At 42.5% G+C, this 22,194-nt stretch overlaps 1 protein-coding gene and 1 pseudogene across 6 annotated transcripts in view; one reads left to right on the top strand and one right to left on the bottom strand.

Annotated features, from left to right (window-relative positions):
- The first annotated feature begins 4,687 nt into the window (after window positions 1-4,687).
- LOC115286697 lies at window positions 4,688-6,187 on the top strand (annotated as a pseudogene).
- A 2,919-nt stretch (window positions 6,188-9,106) lies between these two features.
- LOC115288187 (torsin-1A-interacting protein 2-like) overlaps window positions 9,107-22,194 on the bottom strand; it is a 35,915-nt gene continuing 22,827 nt past the window's right edge. For 2 of the 6 annotated variants that reach the window (XM_029935270.1, XM_029935272.1), the window contains exons 2-6: window positions 19,018-19,176; window positions 18,366-18,541; window positions 15,304-15,741; window positions 11,308-11,412; window positions 9,107-10,538 (exon numbers count right to left, since the gene is read on the bottom strand). In XM_029935270.1, coding sequence (XP_029791130.1) covers window positions 9,778-10,538; window positions 11,308-11,412; window positions 15,304-15,741; window positions 18,366-18,399 — 1,338 coding nt within the window. In that variant the 5' untranslated portion in view covers window positions 18,400-18,541; window positions 19,018-19,176 and the 3' untranslated portion in view covers window positions 9,107-9,777. Of the gene's footprint in view, window positions 10,539-11,307; window positions 11,413-15,303; window positions 15,742-18,365; window positions 18,542-19,017; window positions 19,177-19,455; window positions 19,485-19,882; window positions 19,972-22,194 lie in introns of those variants that run through there. The other 4 variants (XM_029935268.1, XM_029935274.1, XM_029935271.1 and 1 more) reach the window with 4 other exon arrangements.

The following is a 22,194-nucleotide window of genomic DNA, read 5'->3' as shown; positions in this document are numbered from 1 at the left end:
GTGCTGGCCAGGCAGGTCGGCTAGCCCTCAACTCTGCCTCCAGGGGGAGTATGCACCTTTGTGTAGGTTAAGACTTGGAATTAATCAGATGCCAGGTGCTCCTCCTACCGCCTCTTCTCACCTGACACTGCCCTGCTCAGGTCACTGGCTATCCAGACCTGCACTCCCCACTTGCGTGCAATCCACACTCCGTCAGCATTTCTTCGGCTGCCAGGGCCCTCTGGCCTCTGGAGCTCAGGCAGAATGTCCACCATCTGAATAGATTTCAGCGTGGAGGAATAGATTTCAGGGGGCTCAGAAAACCACTGTGAGCCCCCTAGCTGTAAAAGAGTGCCAGTCAGTCCCCATATGGGCTTCCTGCCTCATGGGGTCCCAGGCTTCACAAGGAGCCAGGACTCCCAACTGTCTCACAATCAAGAGACACTCTGTCCTTCCTGCCAGCCCCTCCCTCACAAAGGAGTTGAAAAACCTCCAGCTCTGCCTTTGGAGGAGTATCACACAATGGGATGTAGACCTTGTGATCAGGCTAATGTTCGGGCCTGCCCCTAGACCTCGGCCTCTCCTGATGCTTGCTCTCTTCCAGGTCCCTGGCTAGCCTGACCTGCACATCCTCTCACCCACCAACTGGGCAGCTGGGCCATGCAAGCCTACAGAGCTAGAGCCCAGGTCCAACCATCTACATTGCCTCAAAGGTAGAGGTAGACCACTCCCCAACCCCCCCCACTCCCCCAGAAATCAGACTGAGGCACCACTGAAATGGCTGCAGTCCGGCCCCTGGAGGACTGGCCTGATGTGGACTGGGCTACAGTGGCTATTAGGCACCCAGGTGTCACTTACTGGTGGATACCCCAGCCAGCCCCCCGGGGTCCAGCCCTGGTAAGGCGGCACAGAGGACGCCAGCTCTGCTTTCAGGGGCATAAACCCACGTGCATAGTTAGGGATTAGAATTAGGCAGATGCCAGTTATTCCCCACAGTCCCGCCTGTCCAGGCCTCTCCCAGCTGTGCACTATTCCAGATGCCTGGCTATCCTGACCTCTCTCGGCCAGCCTTGGCCTATAAGGACACTCCAGGCCTGTGGAGTCCCAGCCTGACCTCAACCACCTCATTGGCCTCAGGGTGCAGAAAGCTCACCCCCGACCACCCACCCCCAAAATCTTTGTGAAGTGGCAGCTTTAAACTGGCCACACAGTACCCATTGAGACTGGCTACCTGATGAGGTGAGGCTCCAACAGCAAGCAGGCTCCCAAGTGGCTCTTATTGGAAGATTCCCCCGACCTGACCTCAAAATCCAGCCTTGGCAAGGTGATCTACATTCCTCCAGCTTTGCCTTCAGGGGGAATATTCCCGTTTATATAGATTAGTTAGATGCCATGGATCCCCACAAGGTCCCTCTTGAGCTCTCCTGACAGCCCAGTTCCAGGTCCTCAGCTCCCCCGTCAGTGCAAACAGCGCAGTGCAGGGCACACCCTATCCGCAGTCCTTCCCAACCGACTGCATAGCCTCCGGGGCAGACGGAGCACCCCTCGAAATCCTTCTGAGGTGACAGCTTTAAGCCGGCAGCGGTCAGTCTCCATTTGCACTGGATGCCTAATGGTGTCCTGGGCTTCTCCTGCAGTTAAAGCTCCCAGGTGTCTCTTAGGGAAGGATATCCTGGCTGGTTTGCCCATTCCTCCGTGGCGAGGCAGTACAAAGTCACCCAGCTTTTCCTTCAGGGGAAATCTAGGTGTTTGTGTTGGTTTGGACTTGGAATTAGGCAGATGCCATGGTGCTCCAAGAGCCTGCTTTTGAGACCTGGCCTTCCCTGCCACTTGCCAGTTCCAAGCTCCACGGCTTCCTAGGCCGGCACAGTCCGTACGTGCACAGTACACACCATGGGCCAAACTTGGGCAGCTAGAGCTCGCACGCCTGTGAGGTTCAAGCCCATCCCCGACCACCTGCGTGGCCTCCAGGAAAGAGGGGGCCACCCCTCGAAAATCTAACGGGCAGCTTTAAACTGGTAATATTAAGTCTTCATTTGGACTGTCTGCCTGATGGGATCCAGGGCTTATCAGGAATCTAGGCCCAACTGTCCAACAACTGATGAATGGAAAAAGATGTGTTATAGGAGCGCCTGGGTGGCTCAGTCGGCTAAGCATTGGACTCTTGATTTCAACTCAGGTCATGATCTGGAGGTTTATGGGTTCAAGCCCCCCACTGGGCTGTGCACTGATGAGGAACCTGCTTAGGGTTCTCTCTCTCTCTCCTTTCTCTCTGCTCCTCCCCCATTTGTGCACTTGCATACATTCTCGCTCTCTCTCAAAATGAATAAACTTTAAAAAAAGATGTGGCATATATATATACACACATGCACACATACACATACAATGGACTACTACTTGGCAATCAAAAAGAATGAAATCTTGCCATTTGTAACAATATGTTTGGAGCTAGAGTGTATTATGCTAAGTGAAAGAAGTCAGAGAAAGACAAATACCACATGATTTCACTCATATGTGGTATTTAAGATACAAAACAGGTGAACATAAAGGAAGGGAGAAAAGAGAGTGAAGCAAACCATAAGAGACTCCTCACTATAGAGAATAAACTGGGGGTTGTGGAGGGGGGTAGTTGGGGGTGGGGCTAAATAGGTGCTGGGTATTAAGGAGGGCACCTGTGTTGGGTACTGGATATTACATGTAAGTGATGAATCCCTAAGCTCCACTCCTGAAACCATGTTAACACTACATGTTAACTAGAATTTAATTTTTTTAAGTTTATTTATTTTGAGAGGAAGGGCACACCCAAGTGGGTGGTTGTGAGAGAGAGGGAGAGAAAAAGCCAAGCAGCCTCCACACCCGACGCAGGGCCCAAACCCACAGACCGTGGGATCATGACCTGAGCTGAGACTAAGAGTCGGATGCTTACCCAACTGTGTCACCTAAGTGCCCCCAACTAACGAGAATAAACACTTGAATAAGAAAAAACGAGTCTAGGCTCCCAAGAGTCCTAGTAGAGGATGTCCCAGCTTGCCTGGCCCTGCCCTGGTGAGGCAGTCTAGATTCCTCCAGCTTTGCCTTCAGGGGGCATATGTGGATTTGCCAAGGTTAGGGCTTCAAATGCAGTAAATTTCTTGGACCCCAATGGCCCATTCATGAGATCTGCCCCTGCCTACCATGACCTGTGGCCCACGTACGCACCCTACCCACCCTGTCAGCTGGCCTTTGGCAGCTGTGGTCCCGCAGACCTATAGAGCTTGGGCCCATCCCCAACCACCTGCATTGCCTTGTGTGGTGGCAGGCCACCCACGGAAATCACTGAGGCTGTAGCTTAAAACTGGCAACAATCACCATTTTGCTGTGGCTGATGTGGTCCCAGGCTTCTACAGCAAACAAGCTCCTCAGGTGCCTGTAACTGGAACATTCTCAGGCCAGCTCTGCTCTGGCCACAAAGTCCAGATTTATCCAGCTCTGCCTTAAGGGGAAATATGTGCATGTGTGCAGGTTACGGTTTGAATTAGGCAGATGTACCCCTAACAGCCTGTTCCTGCGATGTGGCCACTCGAACCTTGCCCTGCCCCAGGCCTCTGGCCCCCCTAAATTAGACAGTCCCAGTCAGCACCCTCTCAGGCCTTGGGAAGTCGTGCTCTCAGAGCCCGTGGTGAAGCCACCAGGGTGAAGGGAGCCTACCCTGCAAAAACCTTGAGGTGGTAGCTTCAAACTGGGAACAGTTCCTATTTGGACTGGTTTCTTGATGGAACCCCAGGCTTCTCCACCAGTGAGGCCTCCTAGGTGTCTTTTACGTAGGTTATCGGTGCCAGGGAGCCTAGCCCTGCTACAGTAAGGCACTCCAGATTCCTCCAGCTCGGTCTTCAGGGCAACATGTGCAGTTGTGTAGGTTCACGTTTGGGATTTGGCAGGTGCCCGAGAGCCTGCTCCTCTGATGTAGACATTTGTCCTTCCAGGACTCTGGCTGCCCTGACTTGTGTGGCCTACACATGTCATCAAGGGATGTGCTGCAGGGGCTCTCCGGGCATGTGGAGCTTGTACCCATCCCAAGCAGCTGCACAGCCTCCACTGTGGAAGCCCCACCCCTGGAAATCTTTCTGTGCCAGAGGCTTCTAATGGGTGCCAGTCAGTCCTTATTTGGACTGGCTGCATGATGGGATAGCAGGCTTTTCTGGGAGTCAAGGCCACCACCAAGTGATTCTTACTAATAAGTGATAATGATATAAAAGAAATGATAGAAGACATTAAAAATGGTCTCTTCATGTTGCTATTTTAAAATATTTCTCTACAGGGGCACCTGGGTGGCTCAGTTGGTTAAACATTTGTCTTCAGTTCAGGTCATGAACTTGCGGTCTGTGGGTTTGAGCCCCGCATCAGGCTTTGGGCTGACAGCTCAGACTGGAGCCTGCTTCGGATTCTGTGTCTCCCTCTCTCTCTGTCCCTCCTCTGCTCATTCCCTGTCTCTTTATCTCTCAAAAACAAACATTAAAAATTTTTAAACTTAAAAAAATTTAAATACTTCTCTACAAATAAACTGTGCATGGATATAAGCTTCATTCCTAATGGGATATGTTTTCTATTTAATATTGGTTTTTGAGAGTTTAAGAAGCGGAGGCCGGCACTGCAGAGGCTGGTCTGGGATCGGAACCTAGGCGCCGAAGGGCTCGGCGAGCACCCACTCCAGGGACCCCACCCCCTGCAGATGCTCCCATGGCACAGTTCGTGTTCGAGAGTGACCTGCACTCGTTACTGCAGCTGGATGCACCCATCCCCAGTGCACCCCCTGCGCGCTGGCAGCGCAAAGCTAAGGAAGCTGCGGGACCGGTCCCCTCACCCATGCGGGCCGCCAACCGATCCCACAGTGCGGGCAGGACCCCAGGCCGAACACCAGGCACATCTAGCTCCAAGGCACAGACCACTCCCAGCAAACCCGGTGGTGACCTCTATATCCCCCGTCGCAGCGCTTCCCAGATGGGAGTGGCCAGTTTCCTCCTGAGCAAGGAAAACCAGCCTGAAAATAGCCAGACCCCCACCAAGAAGGAACATCAGAAAGCCTGGGCTTTGAACCTGAATGGCTTTGATGTGGAGGAAGCCAGGATCCTTCAGCTCAGTGGAAAACCACAAAATGCCCCAGAGGGATACCAGAACAGACTGAAAGTGCTTCATAGCCAGAAGGCCACGCCTGGCTCCAGCCGGAGGACCTGCCGCTACATTCCTTCCCTGCCGGACCGAATCTTGGACGCCCCTGAAATCCGGAATGACTACTACCTGAACCTTGTGGACTGGAGCTCTGCAAACGTACTGGCTGTGGCCTTGGAAAGCAGTGTGTACTTGTGGAGTGCTAGCTCTGGTGACATCTTGCGGCTACTGCAAATGGAGCAGCCTGGGGACTATGTATCTTCTGTGGCCTGGATCAGAGAGGGCAACTACCTAGCTGTGGGCACCAGCAGTGCCGAGGTGCAGCTATGGGATGTGCAGCAGCAGAAGCAGCTTCAAAACATGACCAGTCATTCTGCCCGAGGGGGCTCCCTGTGCTGGAACAGCTATATCCTATCCAGTGGCTCATGCTCTGGCCATATCCACCACCATGACGTTCGGGCGGCAGAACACCATGTGGCCACGCTGACTGGCCACAGCCGGGAAGTGTGTGGGCTGCGCTGAGCCCCAGATGGACGACATTTGGCCAGTGGTGGCAACGATAACTTGGTCGTGTGGCCTAGTGCTCCTGGAGAGGGTGGCTGGGTTCCCCTGCAGACATTCACCCAGCATCAAGGGGCAGTCAAGACTGTAGCTTGGTGTCCCTGGCAGTCCAACGTCCTGGCAACCGGAGGGGGCACCAGTGACCGACACATTCGCATCTGGAACGTCTGCTCTGGGGCTGGAGTGCTGTGGATGCTCAGTCCCAGGTGTGCTCCATCCTCTGGTCTCCTCACTACAGGGAGCTCATCTCAGGCCACGGCTTTGCCCAGAACCAGCTGGTAATTTGGAAGTACCCAACCATGGCCAAGGTGGCTGAGCTTAAAGGTCACACTGCCCGGGTCCTGAGTCTGACCATGAGCCCAGATGGGGCCACAGTGGCGGCAGCAGCGGCAGATGAGGCCCTGCGGCTCTGGCGCTCTTGTGAGTTGGACCCCATGCGCAGCGGGGGCGGGAGAAGGCCAGCGCAGCCCAAAGCAGCCTCACTCCCCAAGGCGTCCGTTGAGGACCATGAACTCATCACCTCAGTTTTTTGTTTGTTTGGTTATTGTTTTTTTTATTTTTCTAATAAAGTCATGTCTCCTTCTCAAAAAAAAATATTGGTTTTTGAAATGTTCGCTGCCTTCATAAGCCATACATAAAAATATCGGTCAGATGCATGTCAATAATCATCTCAGTGAAGATCACCTTGACGGATTATCACTTTCACATGTTTGTTGTATTTTAACATCAATGCTCATTATGCTTATTGTTTTTAATGATAAAATTATAACTCCAATAATTTAAAACTGGGAAAGGCTCAAAAGCACCACAGCAGCTCAGCACTGTTCAGTGGGTCCCTGGCTAAACGATGAGAGGTCACAGGCCTGCTGAGCCTTACCACCTGAAGTTTGGAGGCTTTCAAATGAAAAGCATTGAAACTATTTTATTAATTTAAAAAACAGAAACAATAGCATTACTACCTTTAGTGATAGGATTCCTCTGAAACTTCTCTACCAACCCTTGGAAGCTAGCTGGGAAACTTAAATTTACCTCACAGGGGAAAAAACTCAGAGAGATTAGTGTCTGATTCTACACCAGTTTCTTCTAGAACTCTGGTATTAACCAAGAAGCAATTAATGTTACTGTAGAAGGTGATAATTGGAGTTGTTCTGTGATAACAATTAAACAGTGATGTATGGTAACATATGTCCACAAGTCACTGTTCTAAGTCAAGAAAACAAACTGTAAAAGTAATAGAAGATGAACCACTAGACATGCAAAAGAAAATCTGGAAACCGGGGGGACGGGGGAAAGAAACAACTGAATAGAAATTAACTTAAGAGCACATTAGATAATCGATTTTAATTGGTACATTTAAAAAATATAAAGTTTTCTGCTTTAAAAATAATCATTTTATTCATGAATAGATCCAGATCTGATATACTGCTTCTTTCTAAAGTAAGTTTTGAAACAGTGAACAGAAAACTGACAAAAGCTTCAGATGATTGCACTTACACATGGAAGGAAAAGTGGTTTTTAACATAGGCTAAGCATTAAAAAAAAAAAGTGTCATTTTAAAATCTTTTTCTTAATTATATGGAAAGGAAATGATGAAAAACCATCTTCAACTGAATGAAGAAACTAAAATTTTTTGTTTCACCTGTGATCCAATCACTGATATGTATGCACAATTTATACTGGTTCTTCACAGATCTGAGGTAGCGCCGGTCAGCAGACCAACAGAACAATTCTACAAGGCACCACTGGTTTTGCATGGCAGAATGTTAGCTGACACCTGAGATCTAGAAATACAGAAAACAAATTCAAACATTACTATATAGATTTTTCTTTGATTTCCTCTGATTTTATGTTGGATTCATATTGGTACTATATTCACTATGGTTTATCATTTTGTTCAAGCAGATCTTTCCTCAAATCTATCTGAAAGATTCCCTCACAGAGTCACAAATGAAAATAGTTCCGTTAGGTATGCCCTGACACTCAACTGAATGCCACTTAAGGCCATAGTTAGAACAGATTTATGTGTTTGTCCTGTGACAGATATTTTCCAATGGATTCTTCCCCCATGTCTTTGTGATATCTTTTTAGGTATCAGTAAAGATCCCTGTATCTTCCTAGTGTTTCTGAAAACCCTTACATGCTTTAATCATGTGACTTCTTTCATGCTTTAATTGGCAATATGATTAATGTATGAAAAAAATCACATGATTAAAACCTGGAAGGATTTTTGGAAACACTAGGAAGATATATATACACACACACATACACATATACATTATATATACATATTCTGCCCTCACAGCAGCAGAGAGGCCAAAACCTTGTTGAAATATTCCAGGATCATGGTGATAGCTCCTAGGCGTGCCATGTCATGGAAAAGGCCCTTCATTGGGTCAAGATAATTTTACTAGAGGTCTGCTTTCAGAGCTGCAAGGCAAATCAACAACTACTACCTCCATAAACACTGTTCTCAATCTTACTTACAATCACAGAACACGGTCCAACAATTAACACTGGTCATTAAAACCTCTTAGAATCTATTTTTCATGTCTGCCTCCACTAAGTATAATATCTCTTGCATTTCTAACCACCTAGTTAAGAAATGAGCTGCATTATGTAACATTCCATCACTGTGCAGCAAGTAAGCCAGCATGGTAAAGTTTTGCTACCACACCCATATAAAACCTATTTGATTAGTTATTAAACTCTGTTCCTTTTTTTTTTTTTTATTAAACTCTGTTCTGCTTAAACAGCACTCTAACTCCCATCCTAGACAATTATAAAACTTCCTTCAGGGGAGACAGAAATGATGATTAAGAGAAATTAATAAAATCATCAGAAAGATGCTTAGCAAATATGAGGCGCCTGGGTTAAGCATCCAACTCTCGATTTCGGCTCGGGTCGTGATCTCACAGTCACAAGCCTGAGCTCTGCATCAGGCTCTGCTCTGAGTGTGGAGCCTGCCTGAGGTTCCCTGCCCCTCTCTCTTTCTATCCCTTCCCACCTCCTCACTCTCCTGCACACACGCACCTGTGCACACTCTTGCTAAGAAGGAAAAAAAAGAAATATGCTTAGCAAATACTAGTTTCTACATTCTGCTGTTCACCTATAGGTCTTTATCCTTCACCAACAGCATGTCTATACAATAGACCTGTGTTTCATCCTCTTCCAACTCATAGATTTTATTACATTCATCATTTTCCTACCCATTTTCTTATCTTCCAAGATTTTTTTTTTCACTTAATCAGCAATTTTCAAATTTCACTATAGGTGGAACTCTTTGTTCCAATTAAATTGTCTGGAGAATCCCATTACCTGAAGCAGCCAAATGCAGAACCTCTCTGATAGAAAGAGTAGTGCTGCCGGTAGACATAGCTTGGAAATCACTGCTCTAAGACATTCAAGAAAGCGAAAGTAAAGATACAGCCAGTTGGAATTTCTTCATTATCAATGGTTATAGACAATTCCCCCCTTGAATCCAATTTTCAAGAACATTTCTTAAGAACAGTTGCTTATACCTTAGCCCATTAATGGAATAAAAGCACAGTGCCTCACATACAGCTAAGTATTTCAATTCGTATTTCTTTTCACACTATTCAAAAAAGCAAATTAGTAGATGTAGTCCCATGACTAGGTTACTAAAATCAGTTTTTAAAGTATTTAATATATGATAGAAAAAACTTTTTTTTTAATTATCTTTGCTTCATAACTGCAACTGATCCAGTTCAGGCCAAACACGAGCCAAAAGGCTCCTCCGACTCTCAAGAAAACAAAAAACCATTTAAGTCATTCTGAGAAGATTATCTTCGCATGCAATGATTCTGTTGCTATATTTCTGGATTTTAAAAAAAAGCCTGTTATATATTCTATGCATATTTCAAACCTGATTTGCTTGAAAGGCCAGGAAAAAGAAAAGTCAAGTTTTGTCAAGCTTTGAAAGATTTTACAAAAGGTAAAAAATGAGAATTTGTTTCTAAAAGAAGCAAATTTGTGTTTTCCAGGCTTTTCATAACCTCCTTCCACAGAAGCAGAAGGCTTTTCAACAGACTTTTAAGTAAATCTAGGCCTTCAGAAACCAAGGCTGTGCTTAGTTTATAAAAGGCACCCCTGTTCTTCGATGTCCCTCACGGGCTGGACGGGCAGCACCAGGTGGGAAATCCGGCTCCAGAGCCCGCTCAGTTTGTCCGAGTCCATGTGGTTGAAGGAGCTAGGAGTGTCAGAGTTGGTAAACCTGGCCCAGAGGAAATCTCTCACTTTTTCTTCAGTTTCCCTTGGGCTGACGCTTGCTTCTAATGTTTCCTCCTCTAGGAGGACAGTCAGGACCAGGGCCACATCTTTGAAGGCGGCGTTCTCATGGTCACAATACTTGTAGAAAATTAAGGTAGAGCCTGCGGGAAGGGACTCAAAGTGGTGCACCACAGCAGCCTTCTGGCCATTCTCAAACCCTGAGCTTAGCTCCATGTCAACCAACTGCTTGACCAAGTCACTGTCCTCCAAGGTTCTTGCCGCCCCGTCAATCTGAATGGCAGAGACTTTCTGGAAGGAGGTATAGGCATCTGCAACGAGGTGGCTCAGGCACTTCAGGGTCTCTCTTCCCTCCTGAGCTGCCGTAAATATGATGGTGGCTGGCTCAGTGGGGCTTGAAGCATTGAGGTGCTTCTGGAGAAATTTACGTCCTCTCTGCCACAAAAAGGAACTCTGGCCTGGGAATTTATCCTTCAGCTGGCTGAAATGAACCAAAAAGGCCTCCAAAGCTGGATTTTTGGGCACTTGCTGGGCTGGAGACGAATAGTAGCTAGTAACAAAATTGAGGCAAACAAGAGTCATGACCACAGAGACAAAAAAGATGGAGCCTGCCAGAGAATGGGAAAATAAAACACAAAATTAGAGAGAATGTGGAACAGAAATAAAACCTACAGTTAACTGAAATGAGTTAGATGTACTGCCAGATTTTACTAATTGTGGTGAATTTCTTTTGCCTAAATCCTTTAAACTTTGAGCTATTTTAGGTCTATCAGAAATACTTCTCTAATTTCTTAGATTTAATTATTTGATGATACAGTATTTTTCTTACAAGGTAAGTTTATGTATTTGTTGCTATAACTAATGATGTGATTTAGAAATGATCAGGATAGTCTTCCATCTTCTCAGAGTACCTATGACCTGTAATAAGCCAGTTTTTCTTAAAGGGTTAAAATATAAAAATGCCACTTGAGAAGTTAATACTCTGTAATTTTTCAAAAGCAGCTTTAGTTTCTTATTTACGAAAAGTCCTTTCTCCTAACAAAATTCTCATGTTGTGAAGGGTGGCAAAATATCATGGTCACCAGATAACCAGGACGGTAATAACACGGCCACCAGACACGGCGGTGAGACAGTAATGCGCATTAGGAAGTGCACTGTTGTGCTGAGCACCAGGTGTTGTGTGGAAGTGTGAATCACTACGCCGCACACCCGAAACAACACAACACTGTATGTTAAGCACACTGGAATTAAGGTAAAATAAAAATAACAACAACAAACTAAAACAATAAAACTGTTTAAATGCTAGTTTTCTAGGCGTTTTCTCAGAGGGTTTCTGAATGTGAATCAACACCGCAGTAGGACGAATTTTGTTCTTACCATAACTCAAATAATCCTTTTTATTCATCTTTCTCTTGGTATCAAGTGCATTCTCTTCGTTTTCTTCCAAGCTTTGTGTTTCCTGTTGATGACTTTGAGCCTCTGCTGGGGAAAAGGAACATTATTTTTAGACAATACGCTAATGGGGTAGCATACACTCTATGCCTCTTACCAAACCAAAGAGTTATTAGGCTAGGTGGATTTCTATACTTTCTTATACAAAGTTAACTTTTTTCCTGTCTTTTCTTTAAGGCTATTACTTTTATTCTACGTAGAACAATAGAATGAAGTCCTCACTGGCCTTTACATCAAGGACAAGAAACACACCTTAATGTTATGGCCAAACCTACCCACAATGCATTTCAACAAAATGTTCAACGTTAAAAAGGGATTTAGAAGTGTTAGCTGGAGCACCTGGCTGGCTCGGTCAGTAGAGCCTGAGACTCTTGATCTCAGGATTGTGAGTTCAAACCCTATGCTGGGCGTACAGCTTACTTCAAAGAAATAAATATGTGACAGCTATTAAAAGATAAAGCATACATAAGAAAACATTTTTTTAAGAGAGAAGTGTAAGCTGTACATAAGACTCAACATCACAGGGCAGGGAGACTCTAATTCCAGGGTTCAAGTCACGTGGCTCAAGACCCCACACACACACATAACAAAGGCCCTAAGTTTAGAGACAGGAGAGATTAATGTACAGTTACAAAATAGCTCACAAAAGTAGGTTTGGAACTCTTCCTTTTTTTTTTTAATTAATTTTTTTTACGTCTTTATTTTATTTTGAGAGAGACAGAGAGTGAGTGGGGGAGGGTCAGAGAGAGAGGACACACAAAATCTGAAGCAGGCTCCAGGCTCTGAGCTGTCAGCACAGAGCCCGACATGGAGCTTGAACCAGTGTACCCTGAGATCATGACCTGAGCCAAAGTTGGACACCTAAAGAATTGAGCCACCCAGGAGGCGCCCCAGTTTGGAACTCTTAATGAAGGAATAATAAAAAGTAAGGAATACAAGATTAAAAACATTTATGAACTACATAAAAATGTTGGTGTGAGGGGAGACACTAATCTTAAAATGTGTGGCTGGAAAAAAAGGAGGGTGTAGGGGCCCATTCAGCTAGAAGGCCTGTTGAGATCCCGCTGTGATCCACCAGGAGGAACGCACATATCCCTAGTGTGCTGGAGGGTGCGCCCCTGGTACAGCAGGGTCCCTCAGTTGAGGACCGGTATCAAGTTGCCTGGGAGACTGAGCGTACAGTGTCCTATGGCTTGTTGGGTCCTGCTTTCCTTTGTTTTAGAGAATGTGCACATGACCTCTTAATCAAGATGGATTAGGGACTGGAGTTAGTTTTCTATAACCTTTAATTAGTTTCAGTGAGTGGGCAAATTTTCAGATTGAAACTCCCTTCCTGGTCAGGGGCACTTTACCCGTAAATCATCATGTTCACCTTTAAAGAAAATTATACTATATACATAAAGTAAACCCCTGCTTATGTATTTTGAGTGATGAATTACGTTTTTTGATCTTCTGTATTGTACGTCATTTCTGTTTTGATTTTGTTTTCTCTACTGTGAAAATAATTTTTTCTGGAAGTTACAAACAATGTAATCATTAGAAGAATGATGTAATCACCTTTGGTATACAAAGACCCTAAGCATCACAGTAAAGTGCAATCTTGCCACCATTCACTTTGTCTGTGTTCTTTCTTATAGATACTTCGCCGACACCAACCCCCTACTCAGGGACCCTTAGACTGGTGCGTGGGCTGGTCCCCCGCAGGAGGGCACTAATGTGTAGCATTCTAAGTCACTCTACAGTATAGATATGTGCTAAGGGAAAAATAACTCAAATGGCATACTTTATTAACATACAGAAATAGAATCCTTAGGGCACCTGGGTGGCTCAGTTGGTTGAGCATCTGACTTTGGCTCAGGTCGCAATCTCATGGTTTGTGAGATTGTGGGATTGGGTTTGCTGCTGTCAGCTCAGAGCCTGCTTCAGATCTTGTCTCTCTCTCTATCCCTCCTCTGCTCATGCTCTCTCTCTCAAAAATAAATAAACATGGAAAAAAATGAAACAGTTGTTTAAAAAACAAAGAAATAGAACCATCTTCACCTACAAAGGATAGTATATTTATTCACATCACACTAAAATACAAGAATTTAGGGGCGCCTGAGTGGCTCAGTCGGTTAAGCGTCCGGCTTCGGCTCAGGTCATGATCTCACAGTTCGTGGGTTCGAGTCCTGTGTCAGGCTCTGTGCTGACGGCTAGCTCAGAGCCTGAAGCCTGTCTTCAGATTCTGTGTCTCCTTCTCTCTCTGACCCTCCCCTGTTCACGCTCTCCTTCTCCCTCAAAAATAAATAAAACATTTAAAAAAATAAAATAAAATATAGGAATTTAAAATATCATAGCACAGAATACGAAAGGATCTTTAATGATCACCTACTGTAGCCCCACCTTACCTATCTTGACGAAAGGTCCAGGGATGGGAAGGGCTTTGCCCAAGGTCACATGAAGAGATGTGGCTAAATGGGGCACCCGGTGGCTCAGTCAGTTAAGTGTCTGACTCTTGGTTTCAACTCAGGTCCTGAACTTGCGGCTTGTGAGTTCAAGCCCTGCCTTGAGCTCTGTGCTGACAGTGTGGAGCCTGCTTGGAATTCTTTCTCTCCCTCTCTCTCTGCCCCTCCCTTTCTCTCTCTCTGCCCTACCCTCCCTCTCTCTCTCTCTCTCAAAATAAACCTAAAACGAAAGAGAAAGAGAGAGAGAGAGAGAGATGGCTGAGCTTAGAACAAGATTTCTCATCTGCTAGATTTAGTTCATTCCATCATATTAAGTTGCCTCACATACACAGACTGCATCTTATCATCAGTATTTTCTTCCTCTACTCCGTGAACCTGCATACTCATGAAATCTGATGGAACATAATCGTTCATACAAATCATTCATTCATTCATTCATGTAACAACTATTCATAAAGTTGCTTCTCTGTGCCAGGTGCCACAGAGACATAATAGAGGAGAGACAGTCCTTGACATTCCTGAAGTTATAGATATTCTAATGATTAATGAATGAAATACATATTTGAGCTCAGTCACTGATTTATAGTGAAACATGAATTTCCAGCCCTTAGTTAAGTCCATGACCAACAGAAGGTCTTATATTTTATGCTCCTTTGCACTTGGCCAATAGGCGTTTTAGATTGAGCTCTTCCACGTACTTATAAAATACGTATCCACCCCTACATTTATAGACAGAGAGAGCTGGATATCTCTTATCCAACTTTCTCATTCTACAAATAGGAAACTAAAGTACCAGGAAGTTAAGAGACTTGTTCAGGTCACCAAAGCTAGCAGGTGGTAGGGCCACAACTAGAATCCGTGTCTCTTTCAAGTTCCAGCTAAGGACTTAGCCACTGGGAAGACAGTATCTTCATAAGGGAAGATATGATGGTTATTCCCCTTAATAGAGAAGCGGGGAAAATCATGTAGAGAGAAATTAATGGATTTACTCAAAGTCTTAGGAAACTAAAATATGACAGAGTTATGGGCACTGAACCACTGATGCTGGTTTTTAAATATACCCATCTGTTGATTTATGTAGTAGTTAGTTTCCAAAAAATTAAAAGCTTTAAAGAATTATAAGTAAAAAATATGTTCTTAAGAATTAAAGAAAAAGCCAGTGGTGAAGTTTTAAAAAGTCAGGTGCCCCCTGCCCCCCGTTTTAAATCATCATTACTACAAACAGTAAGTAAATAAAAATATTGTTTAAAAATGCAGTTTATGTGTTTGAAGCTACTTAAGTAGTGTAATGAGCTGGTCTAGAAGATGAGAAATCTCACTCTAAGCTCAGTCATATCTCTTTTAAGTGACCTTGGGCAAGTCCCAAAGGCCTCGGTCCTCGGATGGAAAGAGAAGCTCTCTGACAAAGAGGACCCTGACCTGTGCTGTGTCCTCAGTGACAGAGCGATACAAAACAGAAGTCCGGGGGCTCCCTTACCTGGCACCCGCCGTCGCCTCCTCACTGGGCCCTGGCTCTCGGGCCCTGCGTGGGAACGATCAGGGCTCTCGGTGTCCTGCGGGTCTACGGCAGGTGGCTCCTGTGGCACTCCAGGGGCGCCGCTCACCTCCTCAGGGAGGGCTGCAGAGTCGCTCTGTGGGAGCACATCCTCTCCTCCCACCTCATCACTTGGCAAACAGCTGGGTTCTGGATCCAAGGGTTTGTCACCTGGACTTCCTGAGTCAGGGACTTGATGCCCTTGTTCTCCATCCTGAAAGCTCTGGGTGTGCTCAGGTTCTGTTCCATCCTTTGGCTGGTTCCCGTAATTTGTTTCATCTGGCTCTTCTGGCTGATCACCTGTGTCTGCCCTTCCTATGACTGAGATCTCTTGTGCCTGAGAACTTATTGATGGGTCGTTTTTCAAATCCTCTTGAGAGGCTAGTGAGATAAAAATGTATAATTTTGTTAAAAAGAACATCCCCATTTTTTATGTGTTTTAACAAGGTCCCTGACTGAATAATAAGTAAATTGCATATAGATTTTTATGGTTAACAAGGCACTCTTCCTAAACATTATTTCTCTTGATTTCCAATAAAGGTAACTAGGACAAATTTATTATGTGTTGATAAATCTAACAAATAATACTAATGTAAAACTACTTTGAATCACAAAACCAAATTTTGGTTGTATTAAACACATCCTCTTCCCTATTGAAATAATGTATCTGGGCAATAATCAGCAGCAGCAACTAAAACCATTATGCAAAAGGCTTACGAGGAATTTTATCATGGATCAACCAGACAGCTGCTGAACTAGCTGGTCTTCAACATCACAAAAAGAGGGAAAAGCAAATATCATTAACCTCCCAATTCAATGCAACCGGGAGTACACTATGTCACCTATGACGCATTCTTGCCAAACAAAAATGGTTTGATATGAACGGATATCGGAGCCACCTACCAGTTTCCATGGAATACAGGGATAGAGCAATATATTAAATCATGCCCCAGAATGTAATTGGTAAAACCCAGGATGGGAACAGTTCAAAGAGACAAAAGACTCTTTTCTTTAATAGCAATGAGAAATAAAAATATATGGCAAGAAAAGAAAAAAAAAAGGAGGGGTGACCTATTGATTAAGACAAACTAAAGACCAAATGCATCAACCAAAGGCAACGTGTGACCTCACTGTTTGGATCTAGCGTCAAACAAATTACTGAAAAAGTATTCATGAGATAATCAGGAAAATTCGAATGCCAGATATTTACTCTTACTAAGGATTACTGTTCTTCCTTTAAGTACAACATATTGTGATAATTTTTTTAAAGCATCCTTTTAGAGGTTAAGTATTCACTTATTTATGGCTAAAATTACATGATGTCAACAATTTGCCTCAAGAATATGGGTGCAAGGGGAGACTATAGATGAAACAATATGTTGAGAGTAAATGAAGCCATTTGATAGGAACATGGGATTCATTTCATCTCTCTCCTCTTATGTTTGACAATTTTTATAATAAAGCTTTAAAAAAAAAAAGCAATGTAAAAGATAAAACAATCAAATGCAGAGTGGCCCACTATAACATTTTATTTTTGAGTACACACAAGAGGTGGGGGAGGGGCAGAGAGAGAGGGAGACACAGAATCTGAAGCAGGCTCCAGGTTCTGAGCCGTCAGCACAGAGCCCGACTCGGGGCTTGAACTCAAGAACCGCGAGATCATGACCTGAGCCACAGTAGACACTTAACCTACTGAGCTACCTAGGGGCTCTGAGAGTGGCCCACTATAAAGGAAAAAAAAAGAAAAGAAAAACCCAGCTGTGTAGAAAAAAAAAGATTAGGGCGCCTGGGTGGCTCAGTCAGTTGAGCATCTGGCTTGGGCTCAGGTCATGATCTCATGGTTTGTGTCTCCCTCTCTCTCTGACCCTCCCCTGCTCGCGCCGTCTCTGTCTGTCTCTCAAAAATAAATAAAAAACATTAAAAAAATTTTTTTTAATTAAGGAGGGGGGAAAAAGATTGAGACAACTGGAGAAATGTGCATATTGATTAAATTTGTGATAATATTAAGGGACAGCTATTAATATATTTTCCAGGTATGATGCTATTTTATTACTTTTAAAAAATGTATCTTTAAGAGATCTAAACTAATATATGTATAAACAAAATGATATAATGCCTTGGATTTGTATTTATTCTATGGCAGGCAACAAGATCAGCGTTATATAGGTTGTAATTGAAATTTAGATGTCAAAGGGCTCCTGGGTGGCTCAGTTGGTTTAGCTTCTGACTTCGGCTCAGGTCATGATCTCGAGGTTCGTGGGTTCAAGCCCCATGTTGGGCTCTGTGCAAACAGCAGAGATTGTGTGTCACCCTCTCTCCCTGTCTCTCCCTGGCTTGCACTCTGTCTCCCTCTCTCTCAAAAATAAATAAATAAATATTTAAAAAATTAGATGTTGAAATCACTCTATTATATACCTAAAACTAATATTACATTGTGTATTATTTACTGGTATAAATGAACTGGAATTTAAATAAAGAGTTAAAAAAAAGAATTAAGATGTTGAGTACATGGAATTCAGCACAGTATTCTACTTTTATAGACTTTAAAATAGCGTTAATAAAAGGTTTAAGTAAATATGCCCTTCTCTTCTGAAATATCTACTCCATAATTTGCCTATTTTATATCTTCTACATATATATATATAAGCAGGATGGAGACTTTAAATTTCATCTTTTCCTAGAATTAGAAGATCTCTAAATAGATGGCACATCAGTTTTTTTTTATTTTTAAAAATACAGCTCTAAACATTAGTCTACCATCCCTTTCTAAGATGCATGTATTTTTCTAATACTACAAGTTCCTACTACTGGAGCCCCTAAAACATTAACCTTACTTATAATTTAGGTCTGATGCTTTGGTAGACTTTGGTAAATAAAAAAGACTCATAACAAATTAATCAATTAAGCTAACTTCTTTACTTCCAAACTTCAGGTTTCAGTCACGGGAGATCTTAGTCCAGCTCTAGATTCCCACAGCACAAACCTGCTACACAGACTAGTCTTACCCTCTGCGGGATCCCTAAGTCCTCTGTCCGCCATGTTTGTGTTCTAGCTCTTCAGACTTTGCGATACTTTTTTTAATGTCTGGTTTTTCTTGTGAAGATGTCTTGTTTTCCTCTTGTCCAAAGTCCCAACAGACTCATGCTTCCCGTGGACCCAGGAAACAAGGCATATGGAGTGACTAAAATAAAATGAAAAGAATTAAATGACTTTTTATTCATATATGGGAGAAATGCCGATTTCATTTATTCAATCTGTTTAGTCTGAGTAGTAGTTCCCCTTTGAAACTTTTCTGGTGAAGAAGAAATGTTTTCTGGTTTTAGTGAGGGTCACCAAATCCTTGCCTACAAATAGAAAAAAGCTTCAGATTATTAACCTGCATGGATGCCATCATCTCCTAATACGTTCCACATTCCATTGTTTTGAAAGTATGGAAAAAGCCAAATGGCCAGAATCTTAAAGGGAAGTTCTTCGGAAATGGAATGAAAAAAAAAAAAAAGAAAAAAAGAAAATGGAATGAAAAGTAATTCTTTGAGTAGAAATATAAGTCACTACAGGTTTCCTTTATGTCTTCGGTTTCTGCCCCATGTGAATCCCTCAGCCTATCAGAAGCTTTCACTTACAGTTATTAAGTAACAATGCACAGGGAATACTTACAAACCAAGGTGGCTGTCTTGGTGTCAGGTGTAGGAAATACATTTGGGAGTTTTGTCACTGCCTTCTTAGTGGTTTTCTCACAATATTCTCTTTAGATCACTTTATACAATGCCTTTATGACCAGTGCAGAGAGAAGTCTGATGTCGAAGTTATTATGAACTATATATACAAAGGAATCAAAATCAGGCAACTCAAAATCAATAAAATATTCTATCATTTTATAGTTATATCATATTTTTTGTCAGGAACAATACTATCCTTTATCTGTAAAAATGATTTAAGGACTGCTATGAGAATTAAATATAAAAATATATGTGAAAGAGGTTTGCAAAGTGTTACATTGATAGCCTAGTTGCGAGGCTAGCCAACTAGCTTTATGTCTTTTCCACAGCACTCTTTTGTAAAATTTAATTTTACAAAATAAAATTTTAGGGGTACCTGGGTGGCTCAGTTGGTTAAGCGTCCGGCTTCGGCTCAGGTCATGATCTCATGGTTCATGGGTTTGAGCCCCGCATTGGGCTGTGCTGACAGCTAGCTCAGAGCCTGGAGCCTATTTCGGATTCTGTGTCTCCCTCTCTCTCTGACCCTCCCCTGCTCACGCTGTCTCTCTCTGTCTCTCAAAAATAAATTAAAAATACATAAAAAATTTAAAAAATAAGATAAAAATTTAATACCACATGCCTGGCATTAGCCTAGTGTAGAGTAAGAACTCCCTATTTTAATTAAAAATATGAATAAATGGATGCATAAATTTCTAGAGTGGTGCCAATTATGAACTTGAAGGGAAGGAAGGAATTAGACAGGCCTCCTTTCTGCTGGTGTGAACATGAGGAACGTGTCTCAGATTTGGAGAGTGCCTTGTTACCCTTTTATCTTCTTCAGTCTCCTGAGACAGGGCTTCTAGCTCTCCTTTTCATTATCATCACAGGCTGCAGTGAGGGTTTCTCTCCTATCCTAGTTCATGAAAGAAAATAAAAGGTCCTCAGTCTTTTTTAGATTTCTTAAGACAATTTTTTTCTGCCAGCCCAAACTAAGAAAACAATGGGTAAAACTTTCCTGTGCACCAGTGACAAAAATTTTAGAAAGCAAACAGGATACTCACATAATACCTGTAAGTTATCTCAAAATAAAAATTAAAAGGTACCTGGTAAAAAGCCTACCAATACATATGCAAGAACTTTATAGAGTGGGGTGAATTTTATGCTATTTAAATTATACCTCAATAAAGCTGTATTAAAAAAAAAAACTTTTGGAAGAAAAGCATAAAATTTTACTGAAGGACATAAAAAGACCTAAGTAGTGAAATATATTATATGCATAGACAGTAAGACTCTAAACCACTGATGTCAATTCTCTCCAAACTAATCTAATTTCACTGTAAATTAAAACAAAATCTTAAGACAATTTTTGCTTGTTGTTTGTTTCTTACAGAACAGACAAGCTGACCCTAAATTCACAAAGAGCAGTAAAGGATTAAGAAGAGGTAAGGTAATCCTGAAGAAAACATAAACAGATAATTCTGAAGTAGGGGGGCTATTTTTACCAGACAATATAAACTTACAGGAAATAATAATAAGGGCATTAGTCCATGAACAGACAAAGAGAATATACAGAATATACAGCCAGGAAATACATGCACACATGCGTACAGGGAACTGGCTAAAGTGACAAAAGGGAAAGAATGAATTAATGAGTAGTTTGAGGACAAGTGACAACTCAAATGGGAAAAAATTAAGATTTCTACCTACCACCTGACACAAAAATCAATTTCAGATTAAAGACCTAAGTGTAAAGAGCAAAACTTTGAATTTTCAGAAGAAAATATAGAATATCTTTATAACCTCAAGGTTTTGTTAAACAAGATATGAAATATACAAGCCATAAAGGGGAAATCTGACAAATGTGACATTTAAAAAATGCTAATTTCTATACAAATCATCAAAATCAAAGTTAAAGCATAAATTCACTGACTAGAAAAATATCAGCCAACACATAAAATCAGCAGGGGATTAATATCCAGAATATATAAAGACTCCCTCAAATCACTAAGAAACAGATAATGCTATGAAAAATAAGTGGGGAAAAGAGGTGAACAAACTGTTAAATGAAGAGAAAACCGAGCAGTCTAATGAATCAAGAAGAGTGGTTAAGGAAACGCAAAATAAATTCACGACATACAATACCATTTTACAAGCTCTGACGAGCAAAAAGTCACAAGACCAGCAACCCCGGGTGTTGGTGAGGATATGGGTATAGAGTTCTTAAACCCTAAAGGCAATGAGGTACACTGTTACTCAACTCTGGAGAGCAATATGGCAATTATCTGGTAAAGCTGAGACCTCCAGGTTCTACAAACTAGAAACTGCACTTTTAGATACATGCTGTAGACAGGCTTTCCCTCAAGTGCCTGATATTTGTGGCAGTGCTGTTTAAAATGAGGAAAAAGGAGACCACCCAAATGCCCATGAATAAGGAAGCAGATTTTTAAAAACCATGGCATATTCTTACAATATTATATATGGCAATTAAACCAATGAATTATGTATCTCAACAATTTATAAAAGTTCAGTATTACAACTTTTACATACAATTTAAGAAACAAATGTGTACTATACAGAGTGATTCAAAAGAAGAACAAATGGCATAAATATGAACTGATACAAACCACAACATGGATATATCTAAAAAATGTGAGTGAAAAAAACCACACATATGAGTATCTGCCAAATGATTCCATTTATATGACGTCCTAAAATAGGCAAATGGTTATTTATCTGTAGGGGAAGGAGTACTCACTGTAAAAGGGCAAGAGGAAACCTTTTGGGCTAGAAAAGTACTTCGTATCTTTATTGAGGTAGTCAACATTTGTCATCAAAATTAAAATTTGTACATTTTATTGCATGTAGGATACCCTCATAAATTGTTTCCAACGAACAGAACTGAAAGCTTTCAAAAACGTATTACTTGCTAACTAGGATGTAGCCAATAAACACTCTGCAAAAGGAAGCTTCGCAGATATTTCTCTAATCTTAAAAACGCTCAGTAAATACCTTTCTTGTCACGAGGCACACATTCCTGTTGCCCATTTCATTTAGGGTCTTTGTAACATATCATACTGTTCATAGTGGAAATGGCACTCCCTCAAGGCTACAAGGAAGTAGTAGTATAAACACGGAG

Source organism: Suricata suricatta, chromosome 3 (assembly GCF_006229205.1).
Source record: "Suricata suricatta isolate VVHF042 chromosome 3, meerkat_22Aug2017_6uvM2_HiC, whole genome shotgun sequence".
Lineage (NCBI taxonomy): Eukaryota > Metazoa > Chordata > Mammalia > Carnivora > Herpestidae > Suricata > Suricata suricatta.
This window is presented reverse-complemented; position numbering and strand designations above follow the sequence as displayed.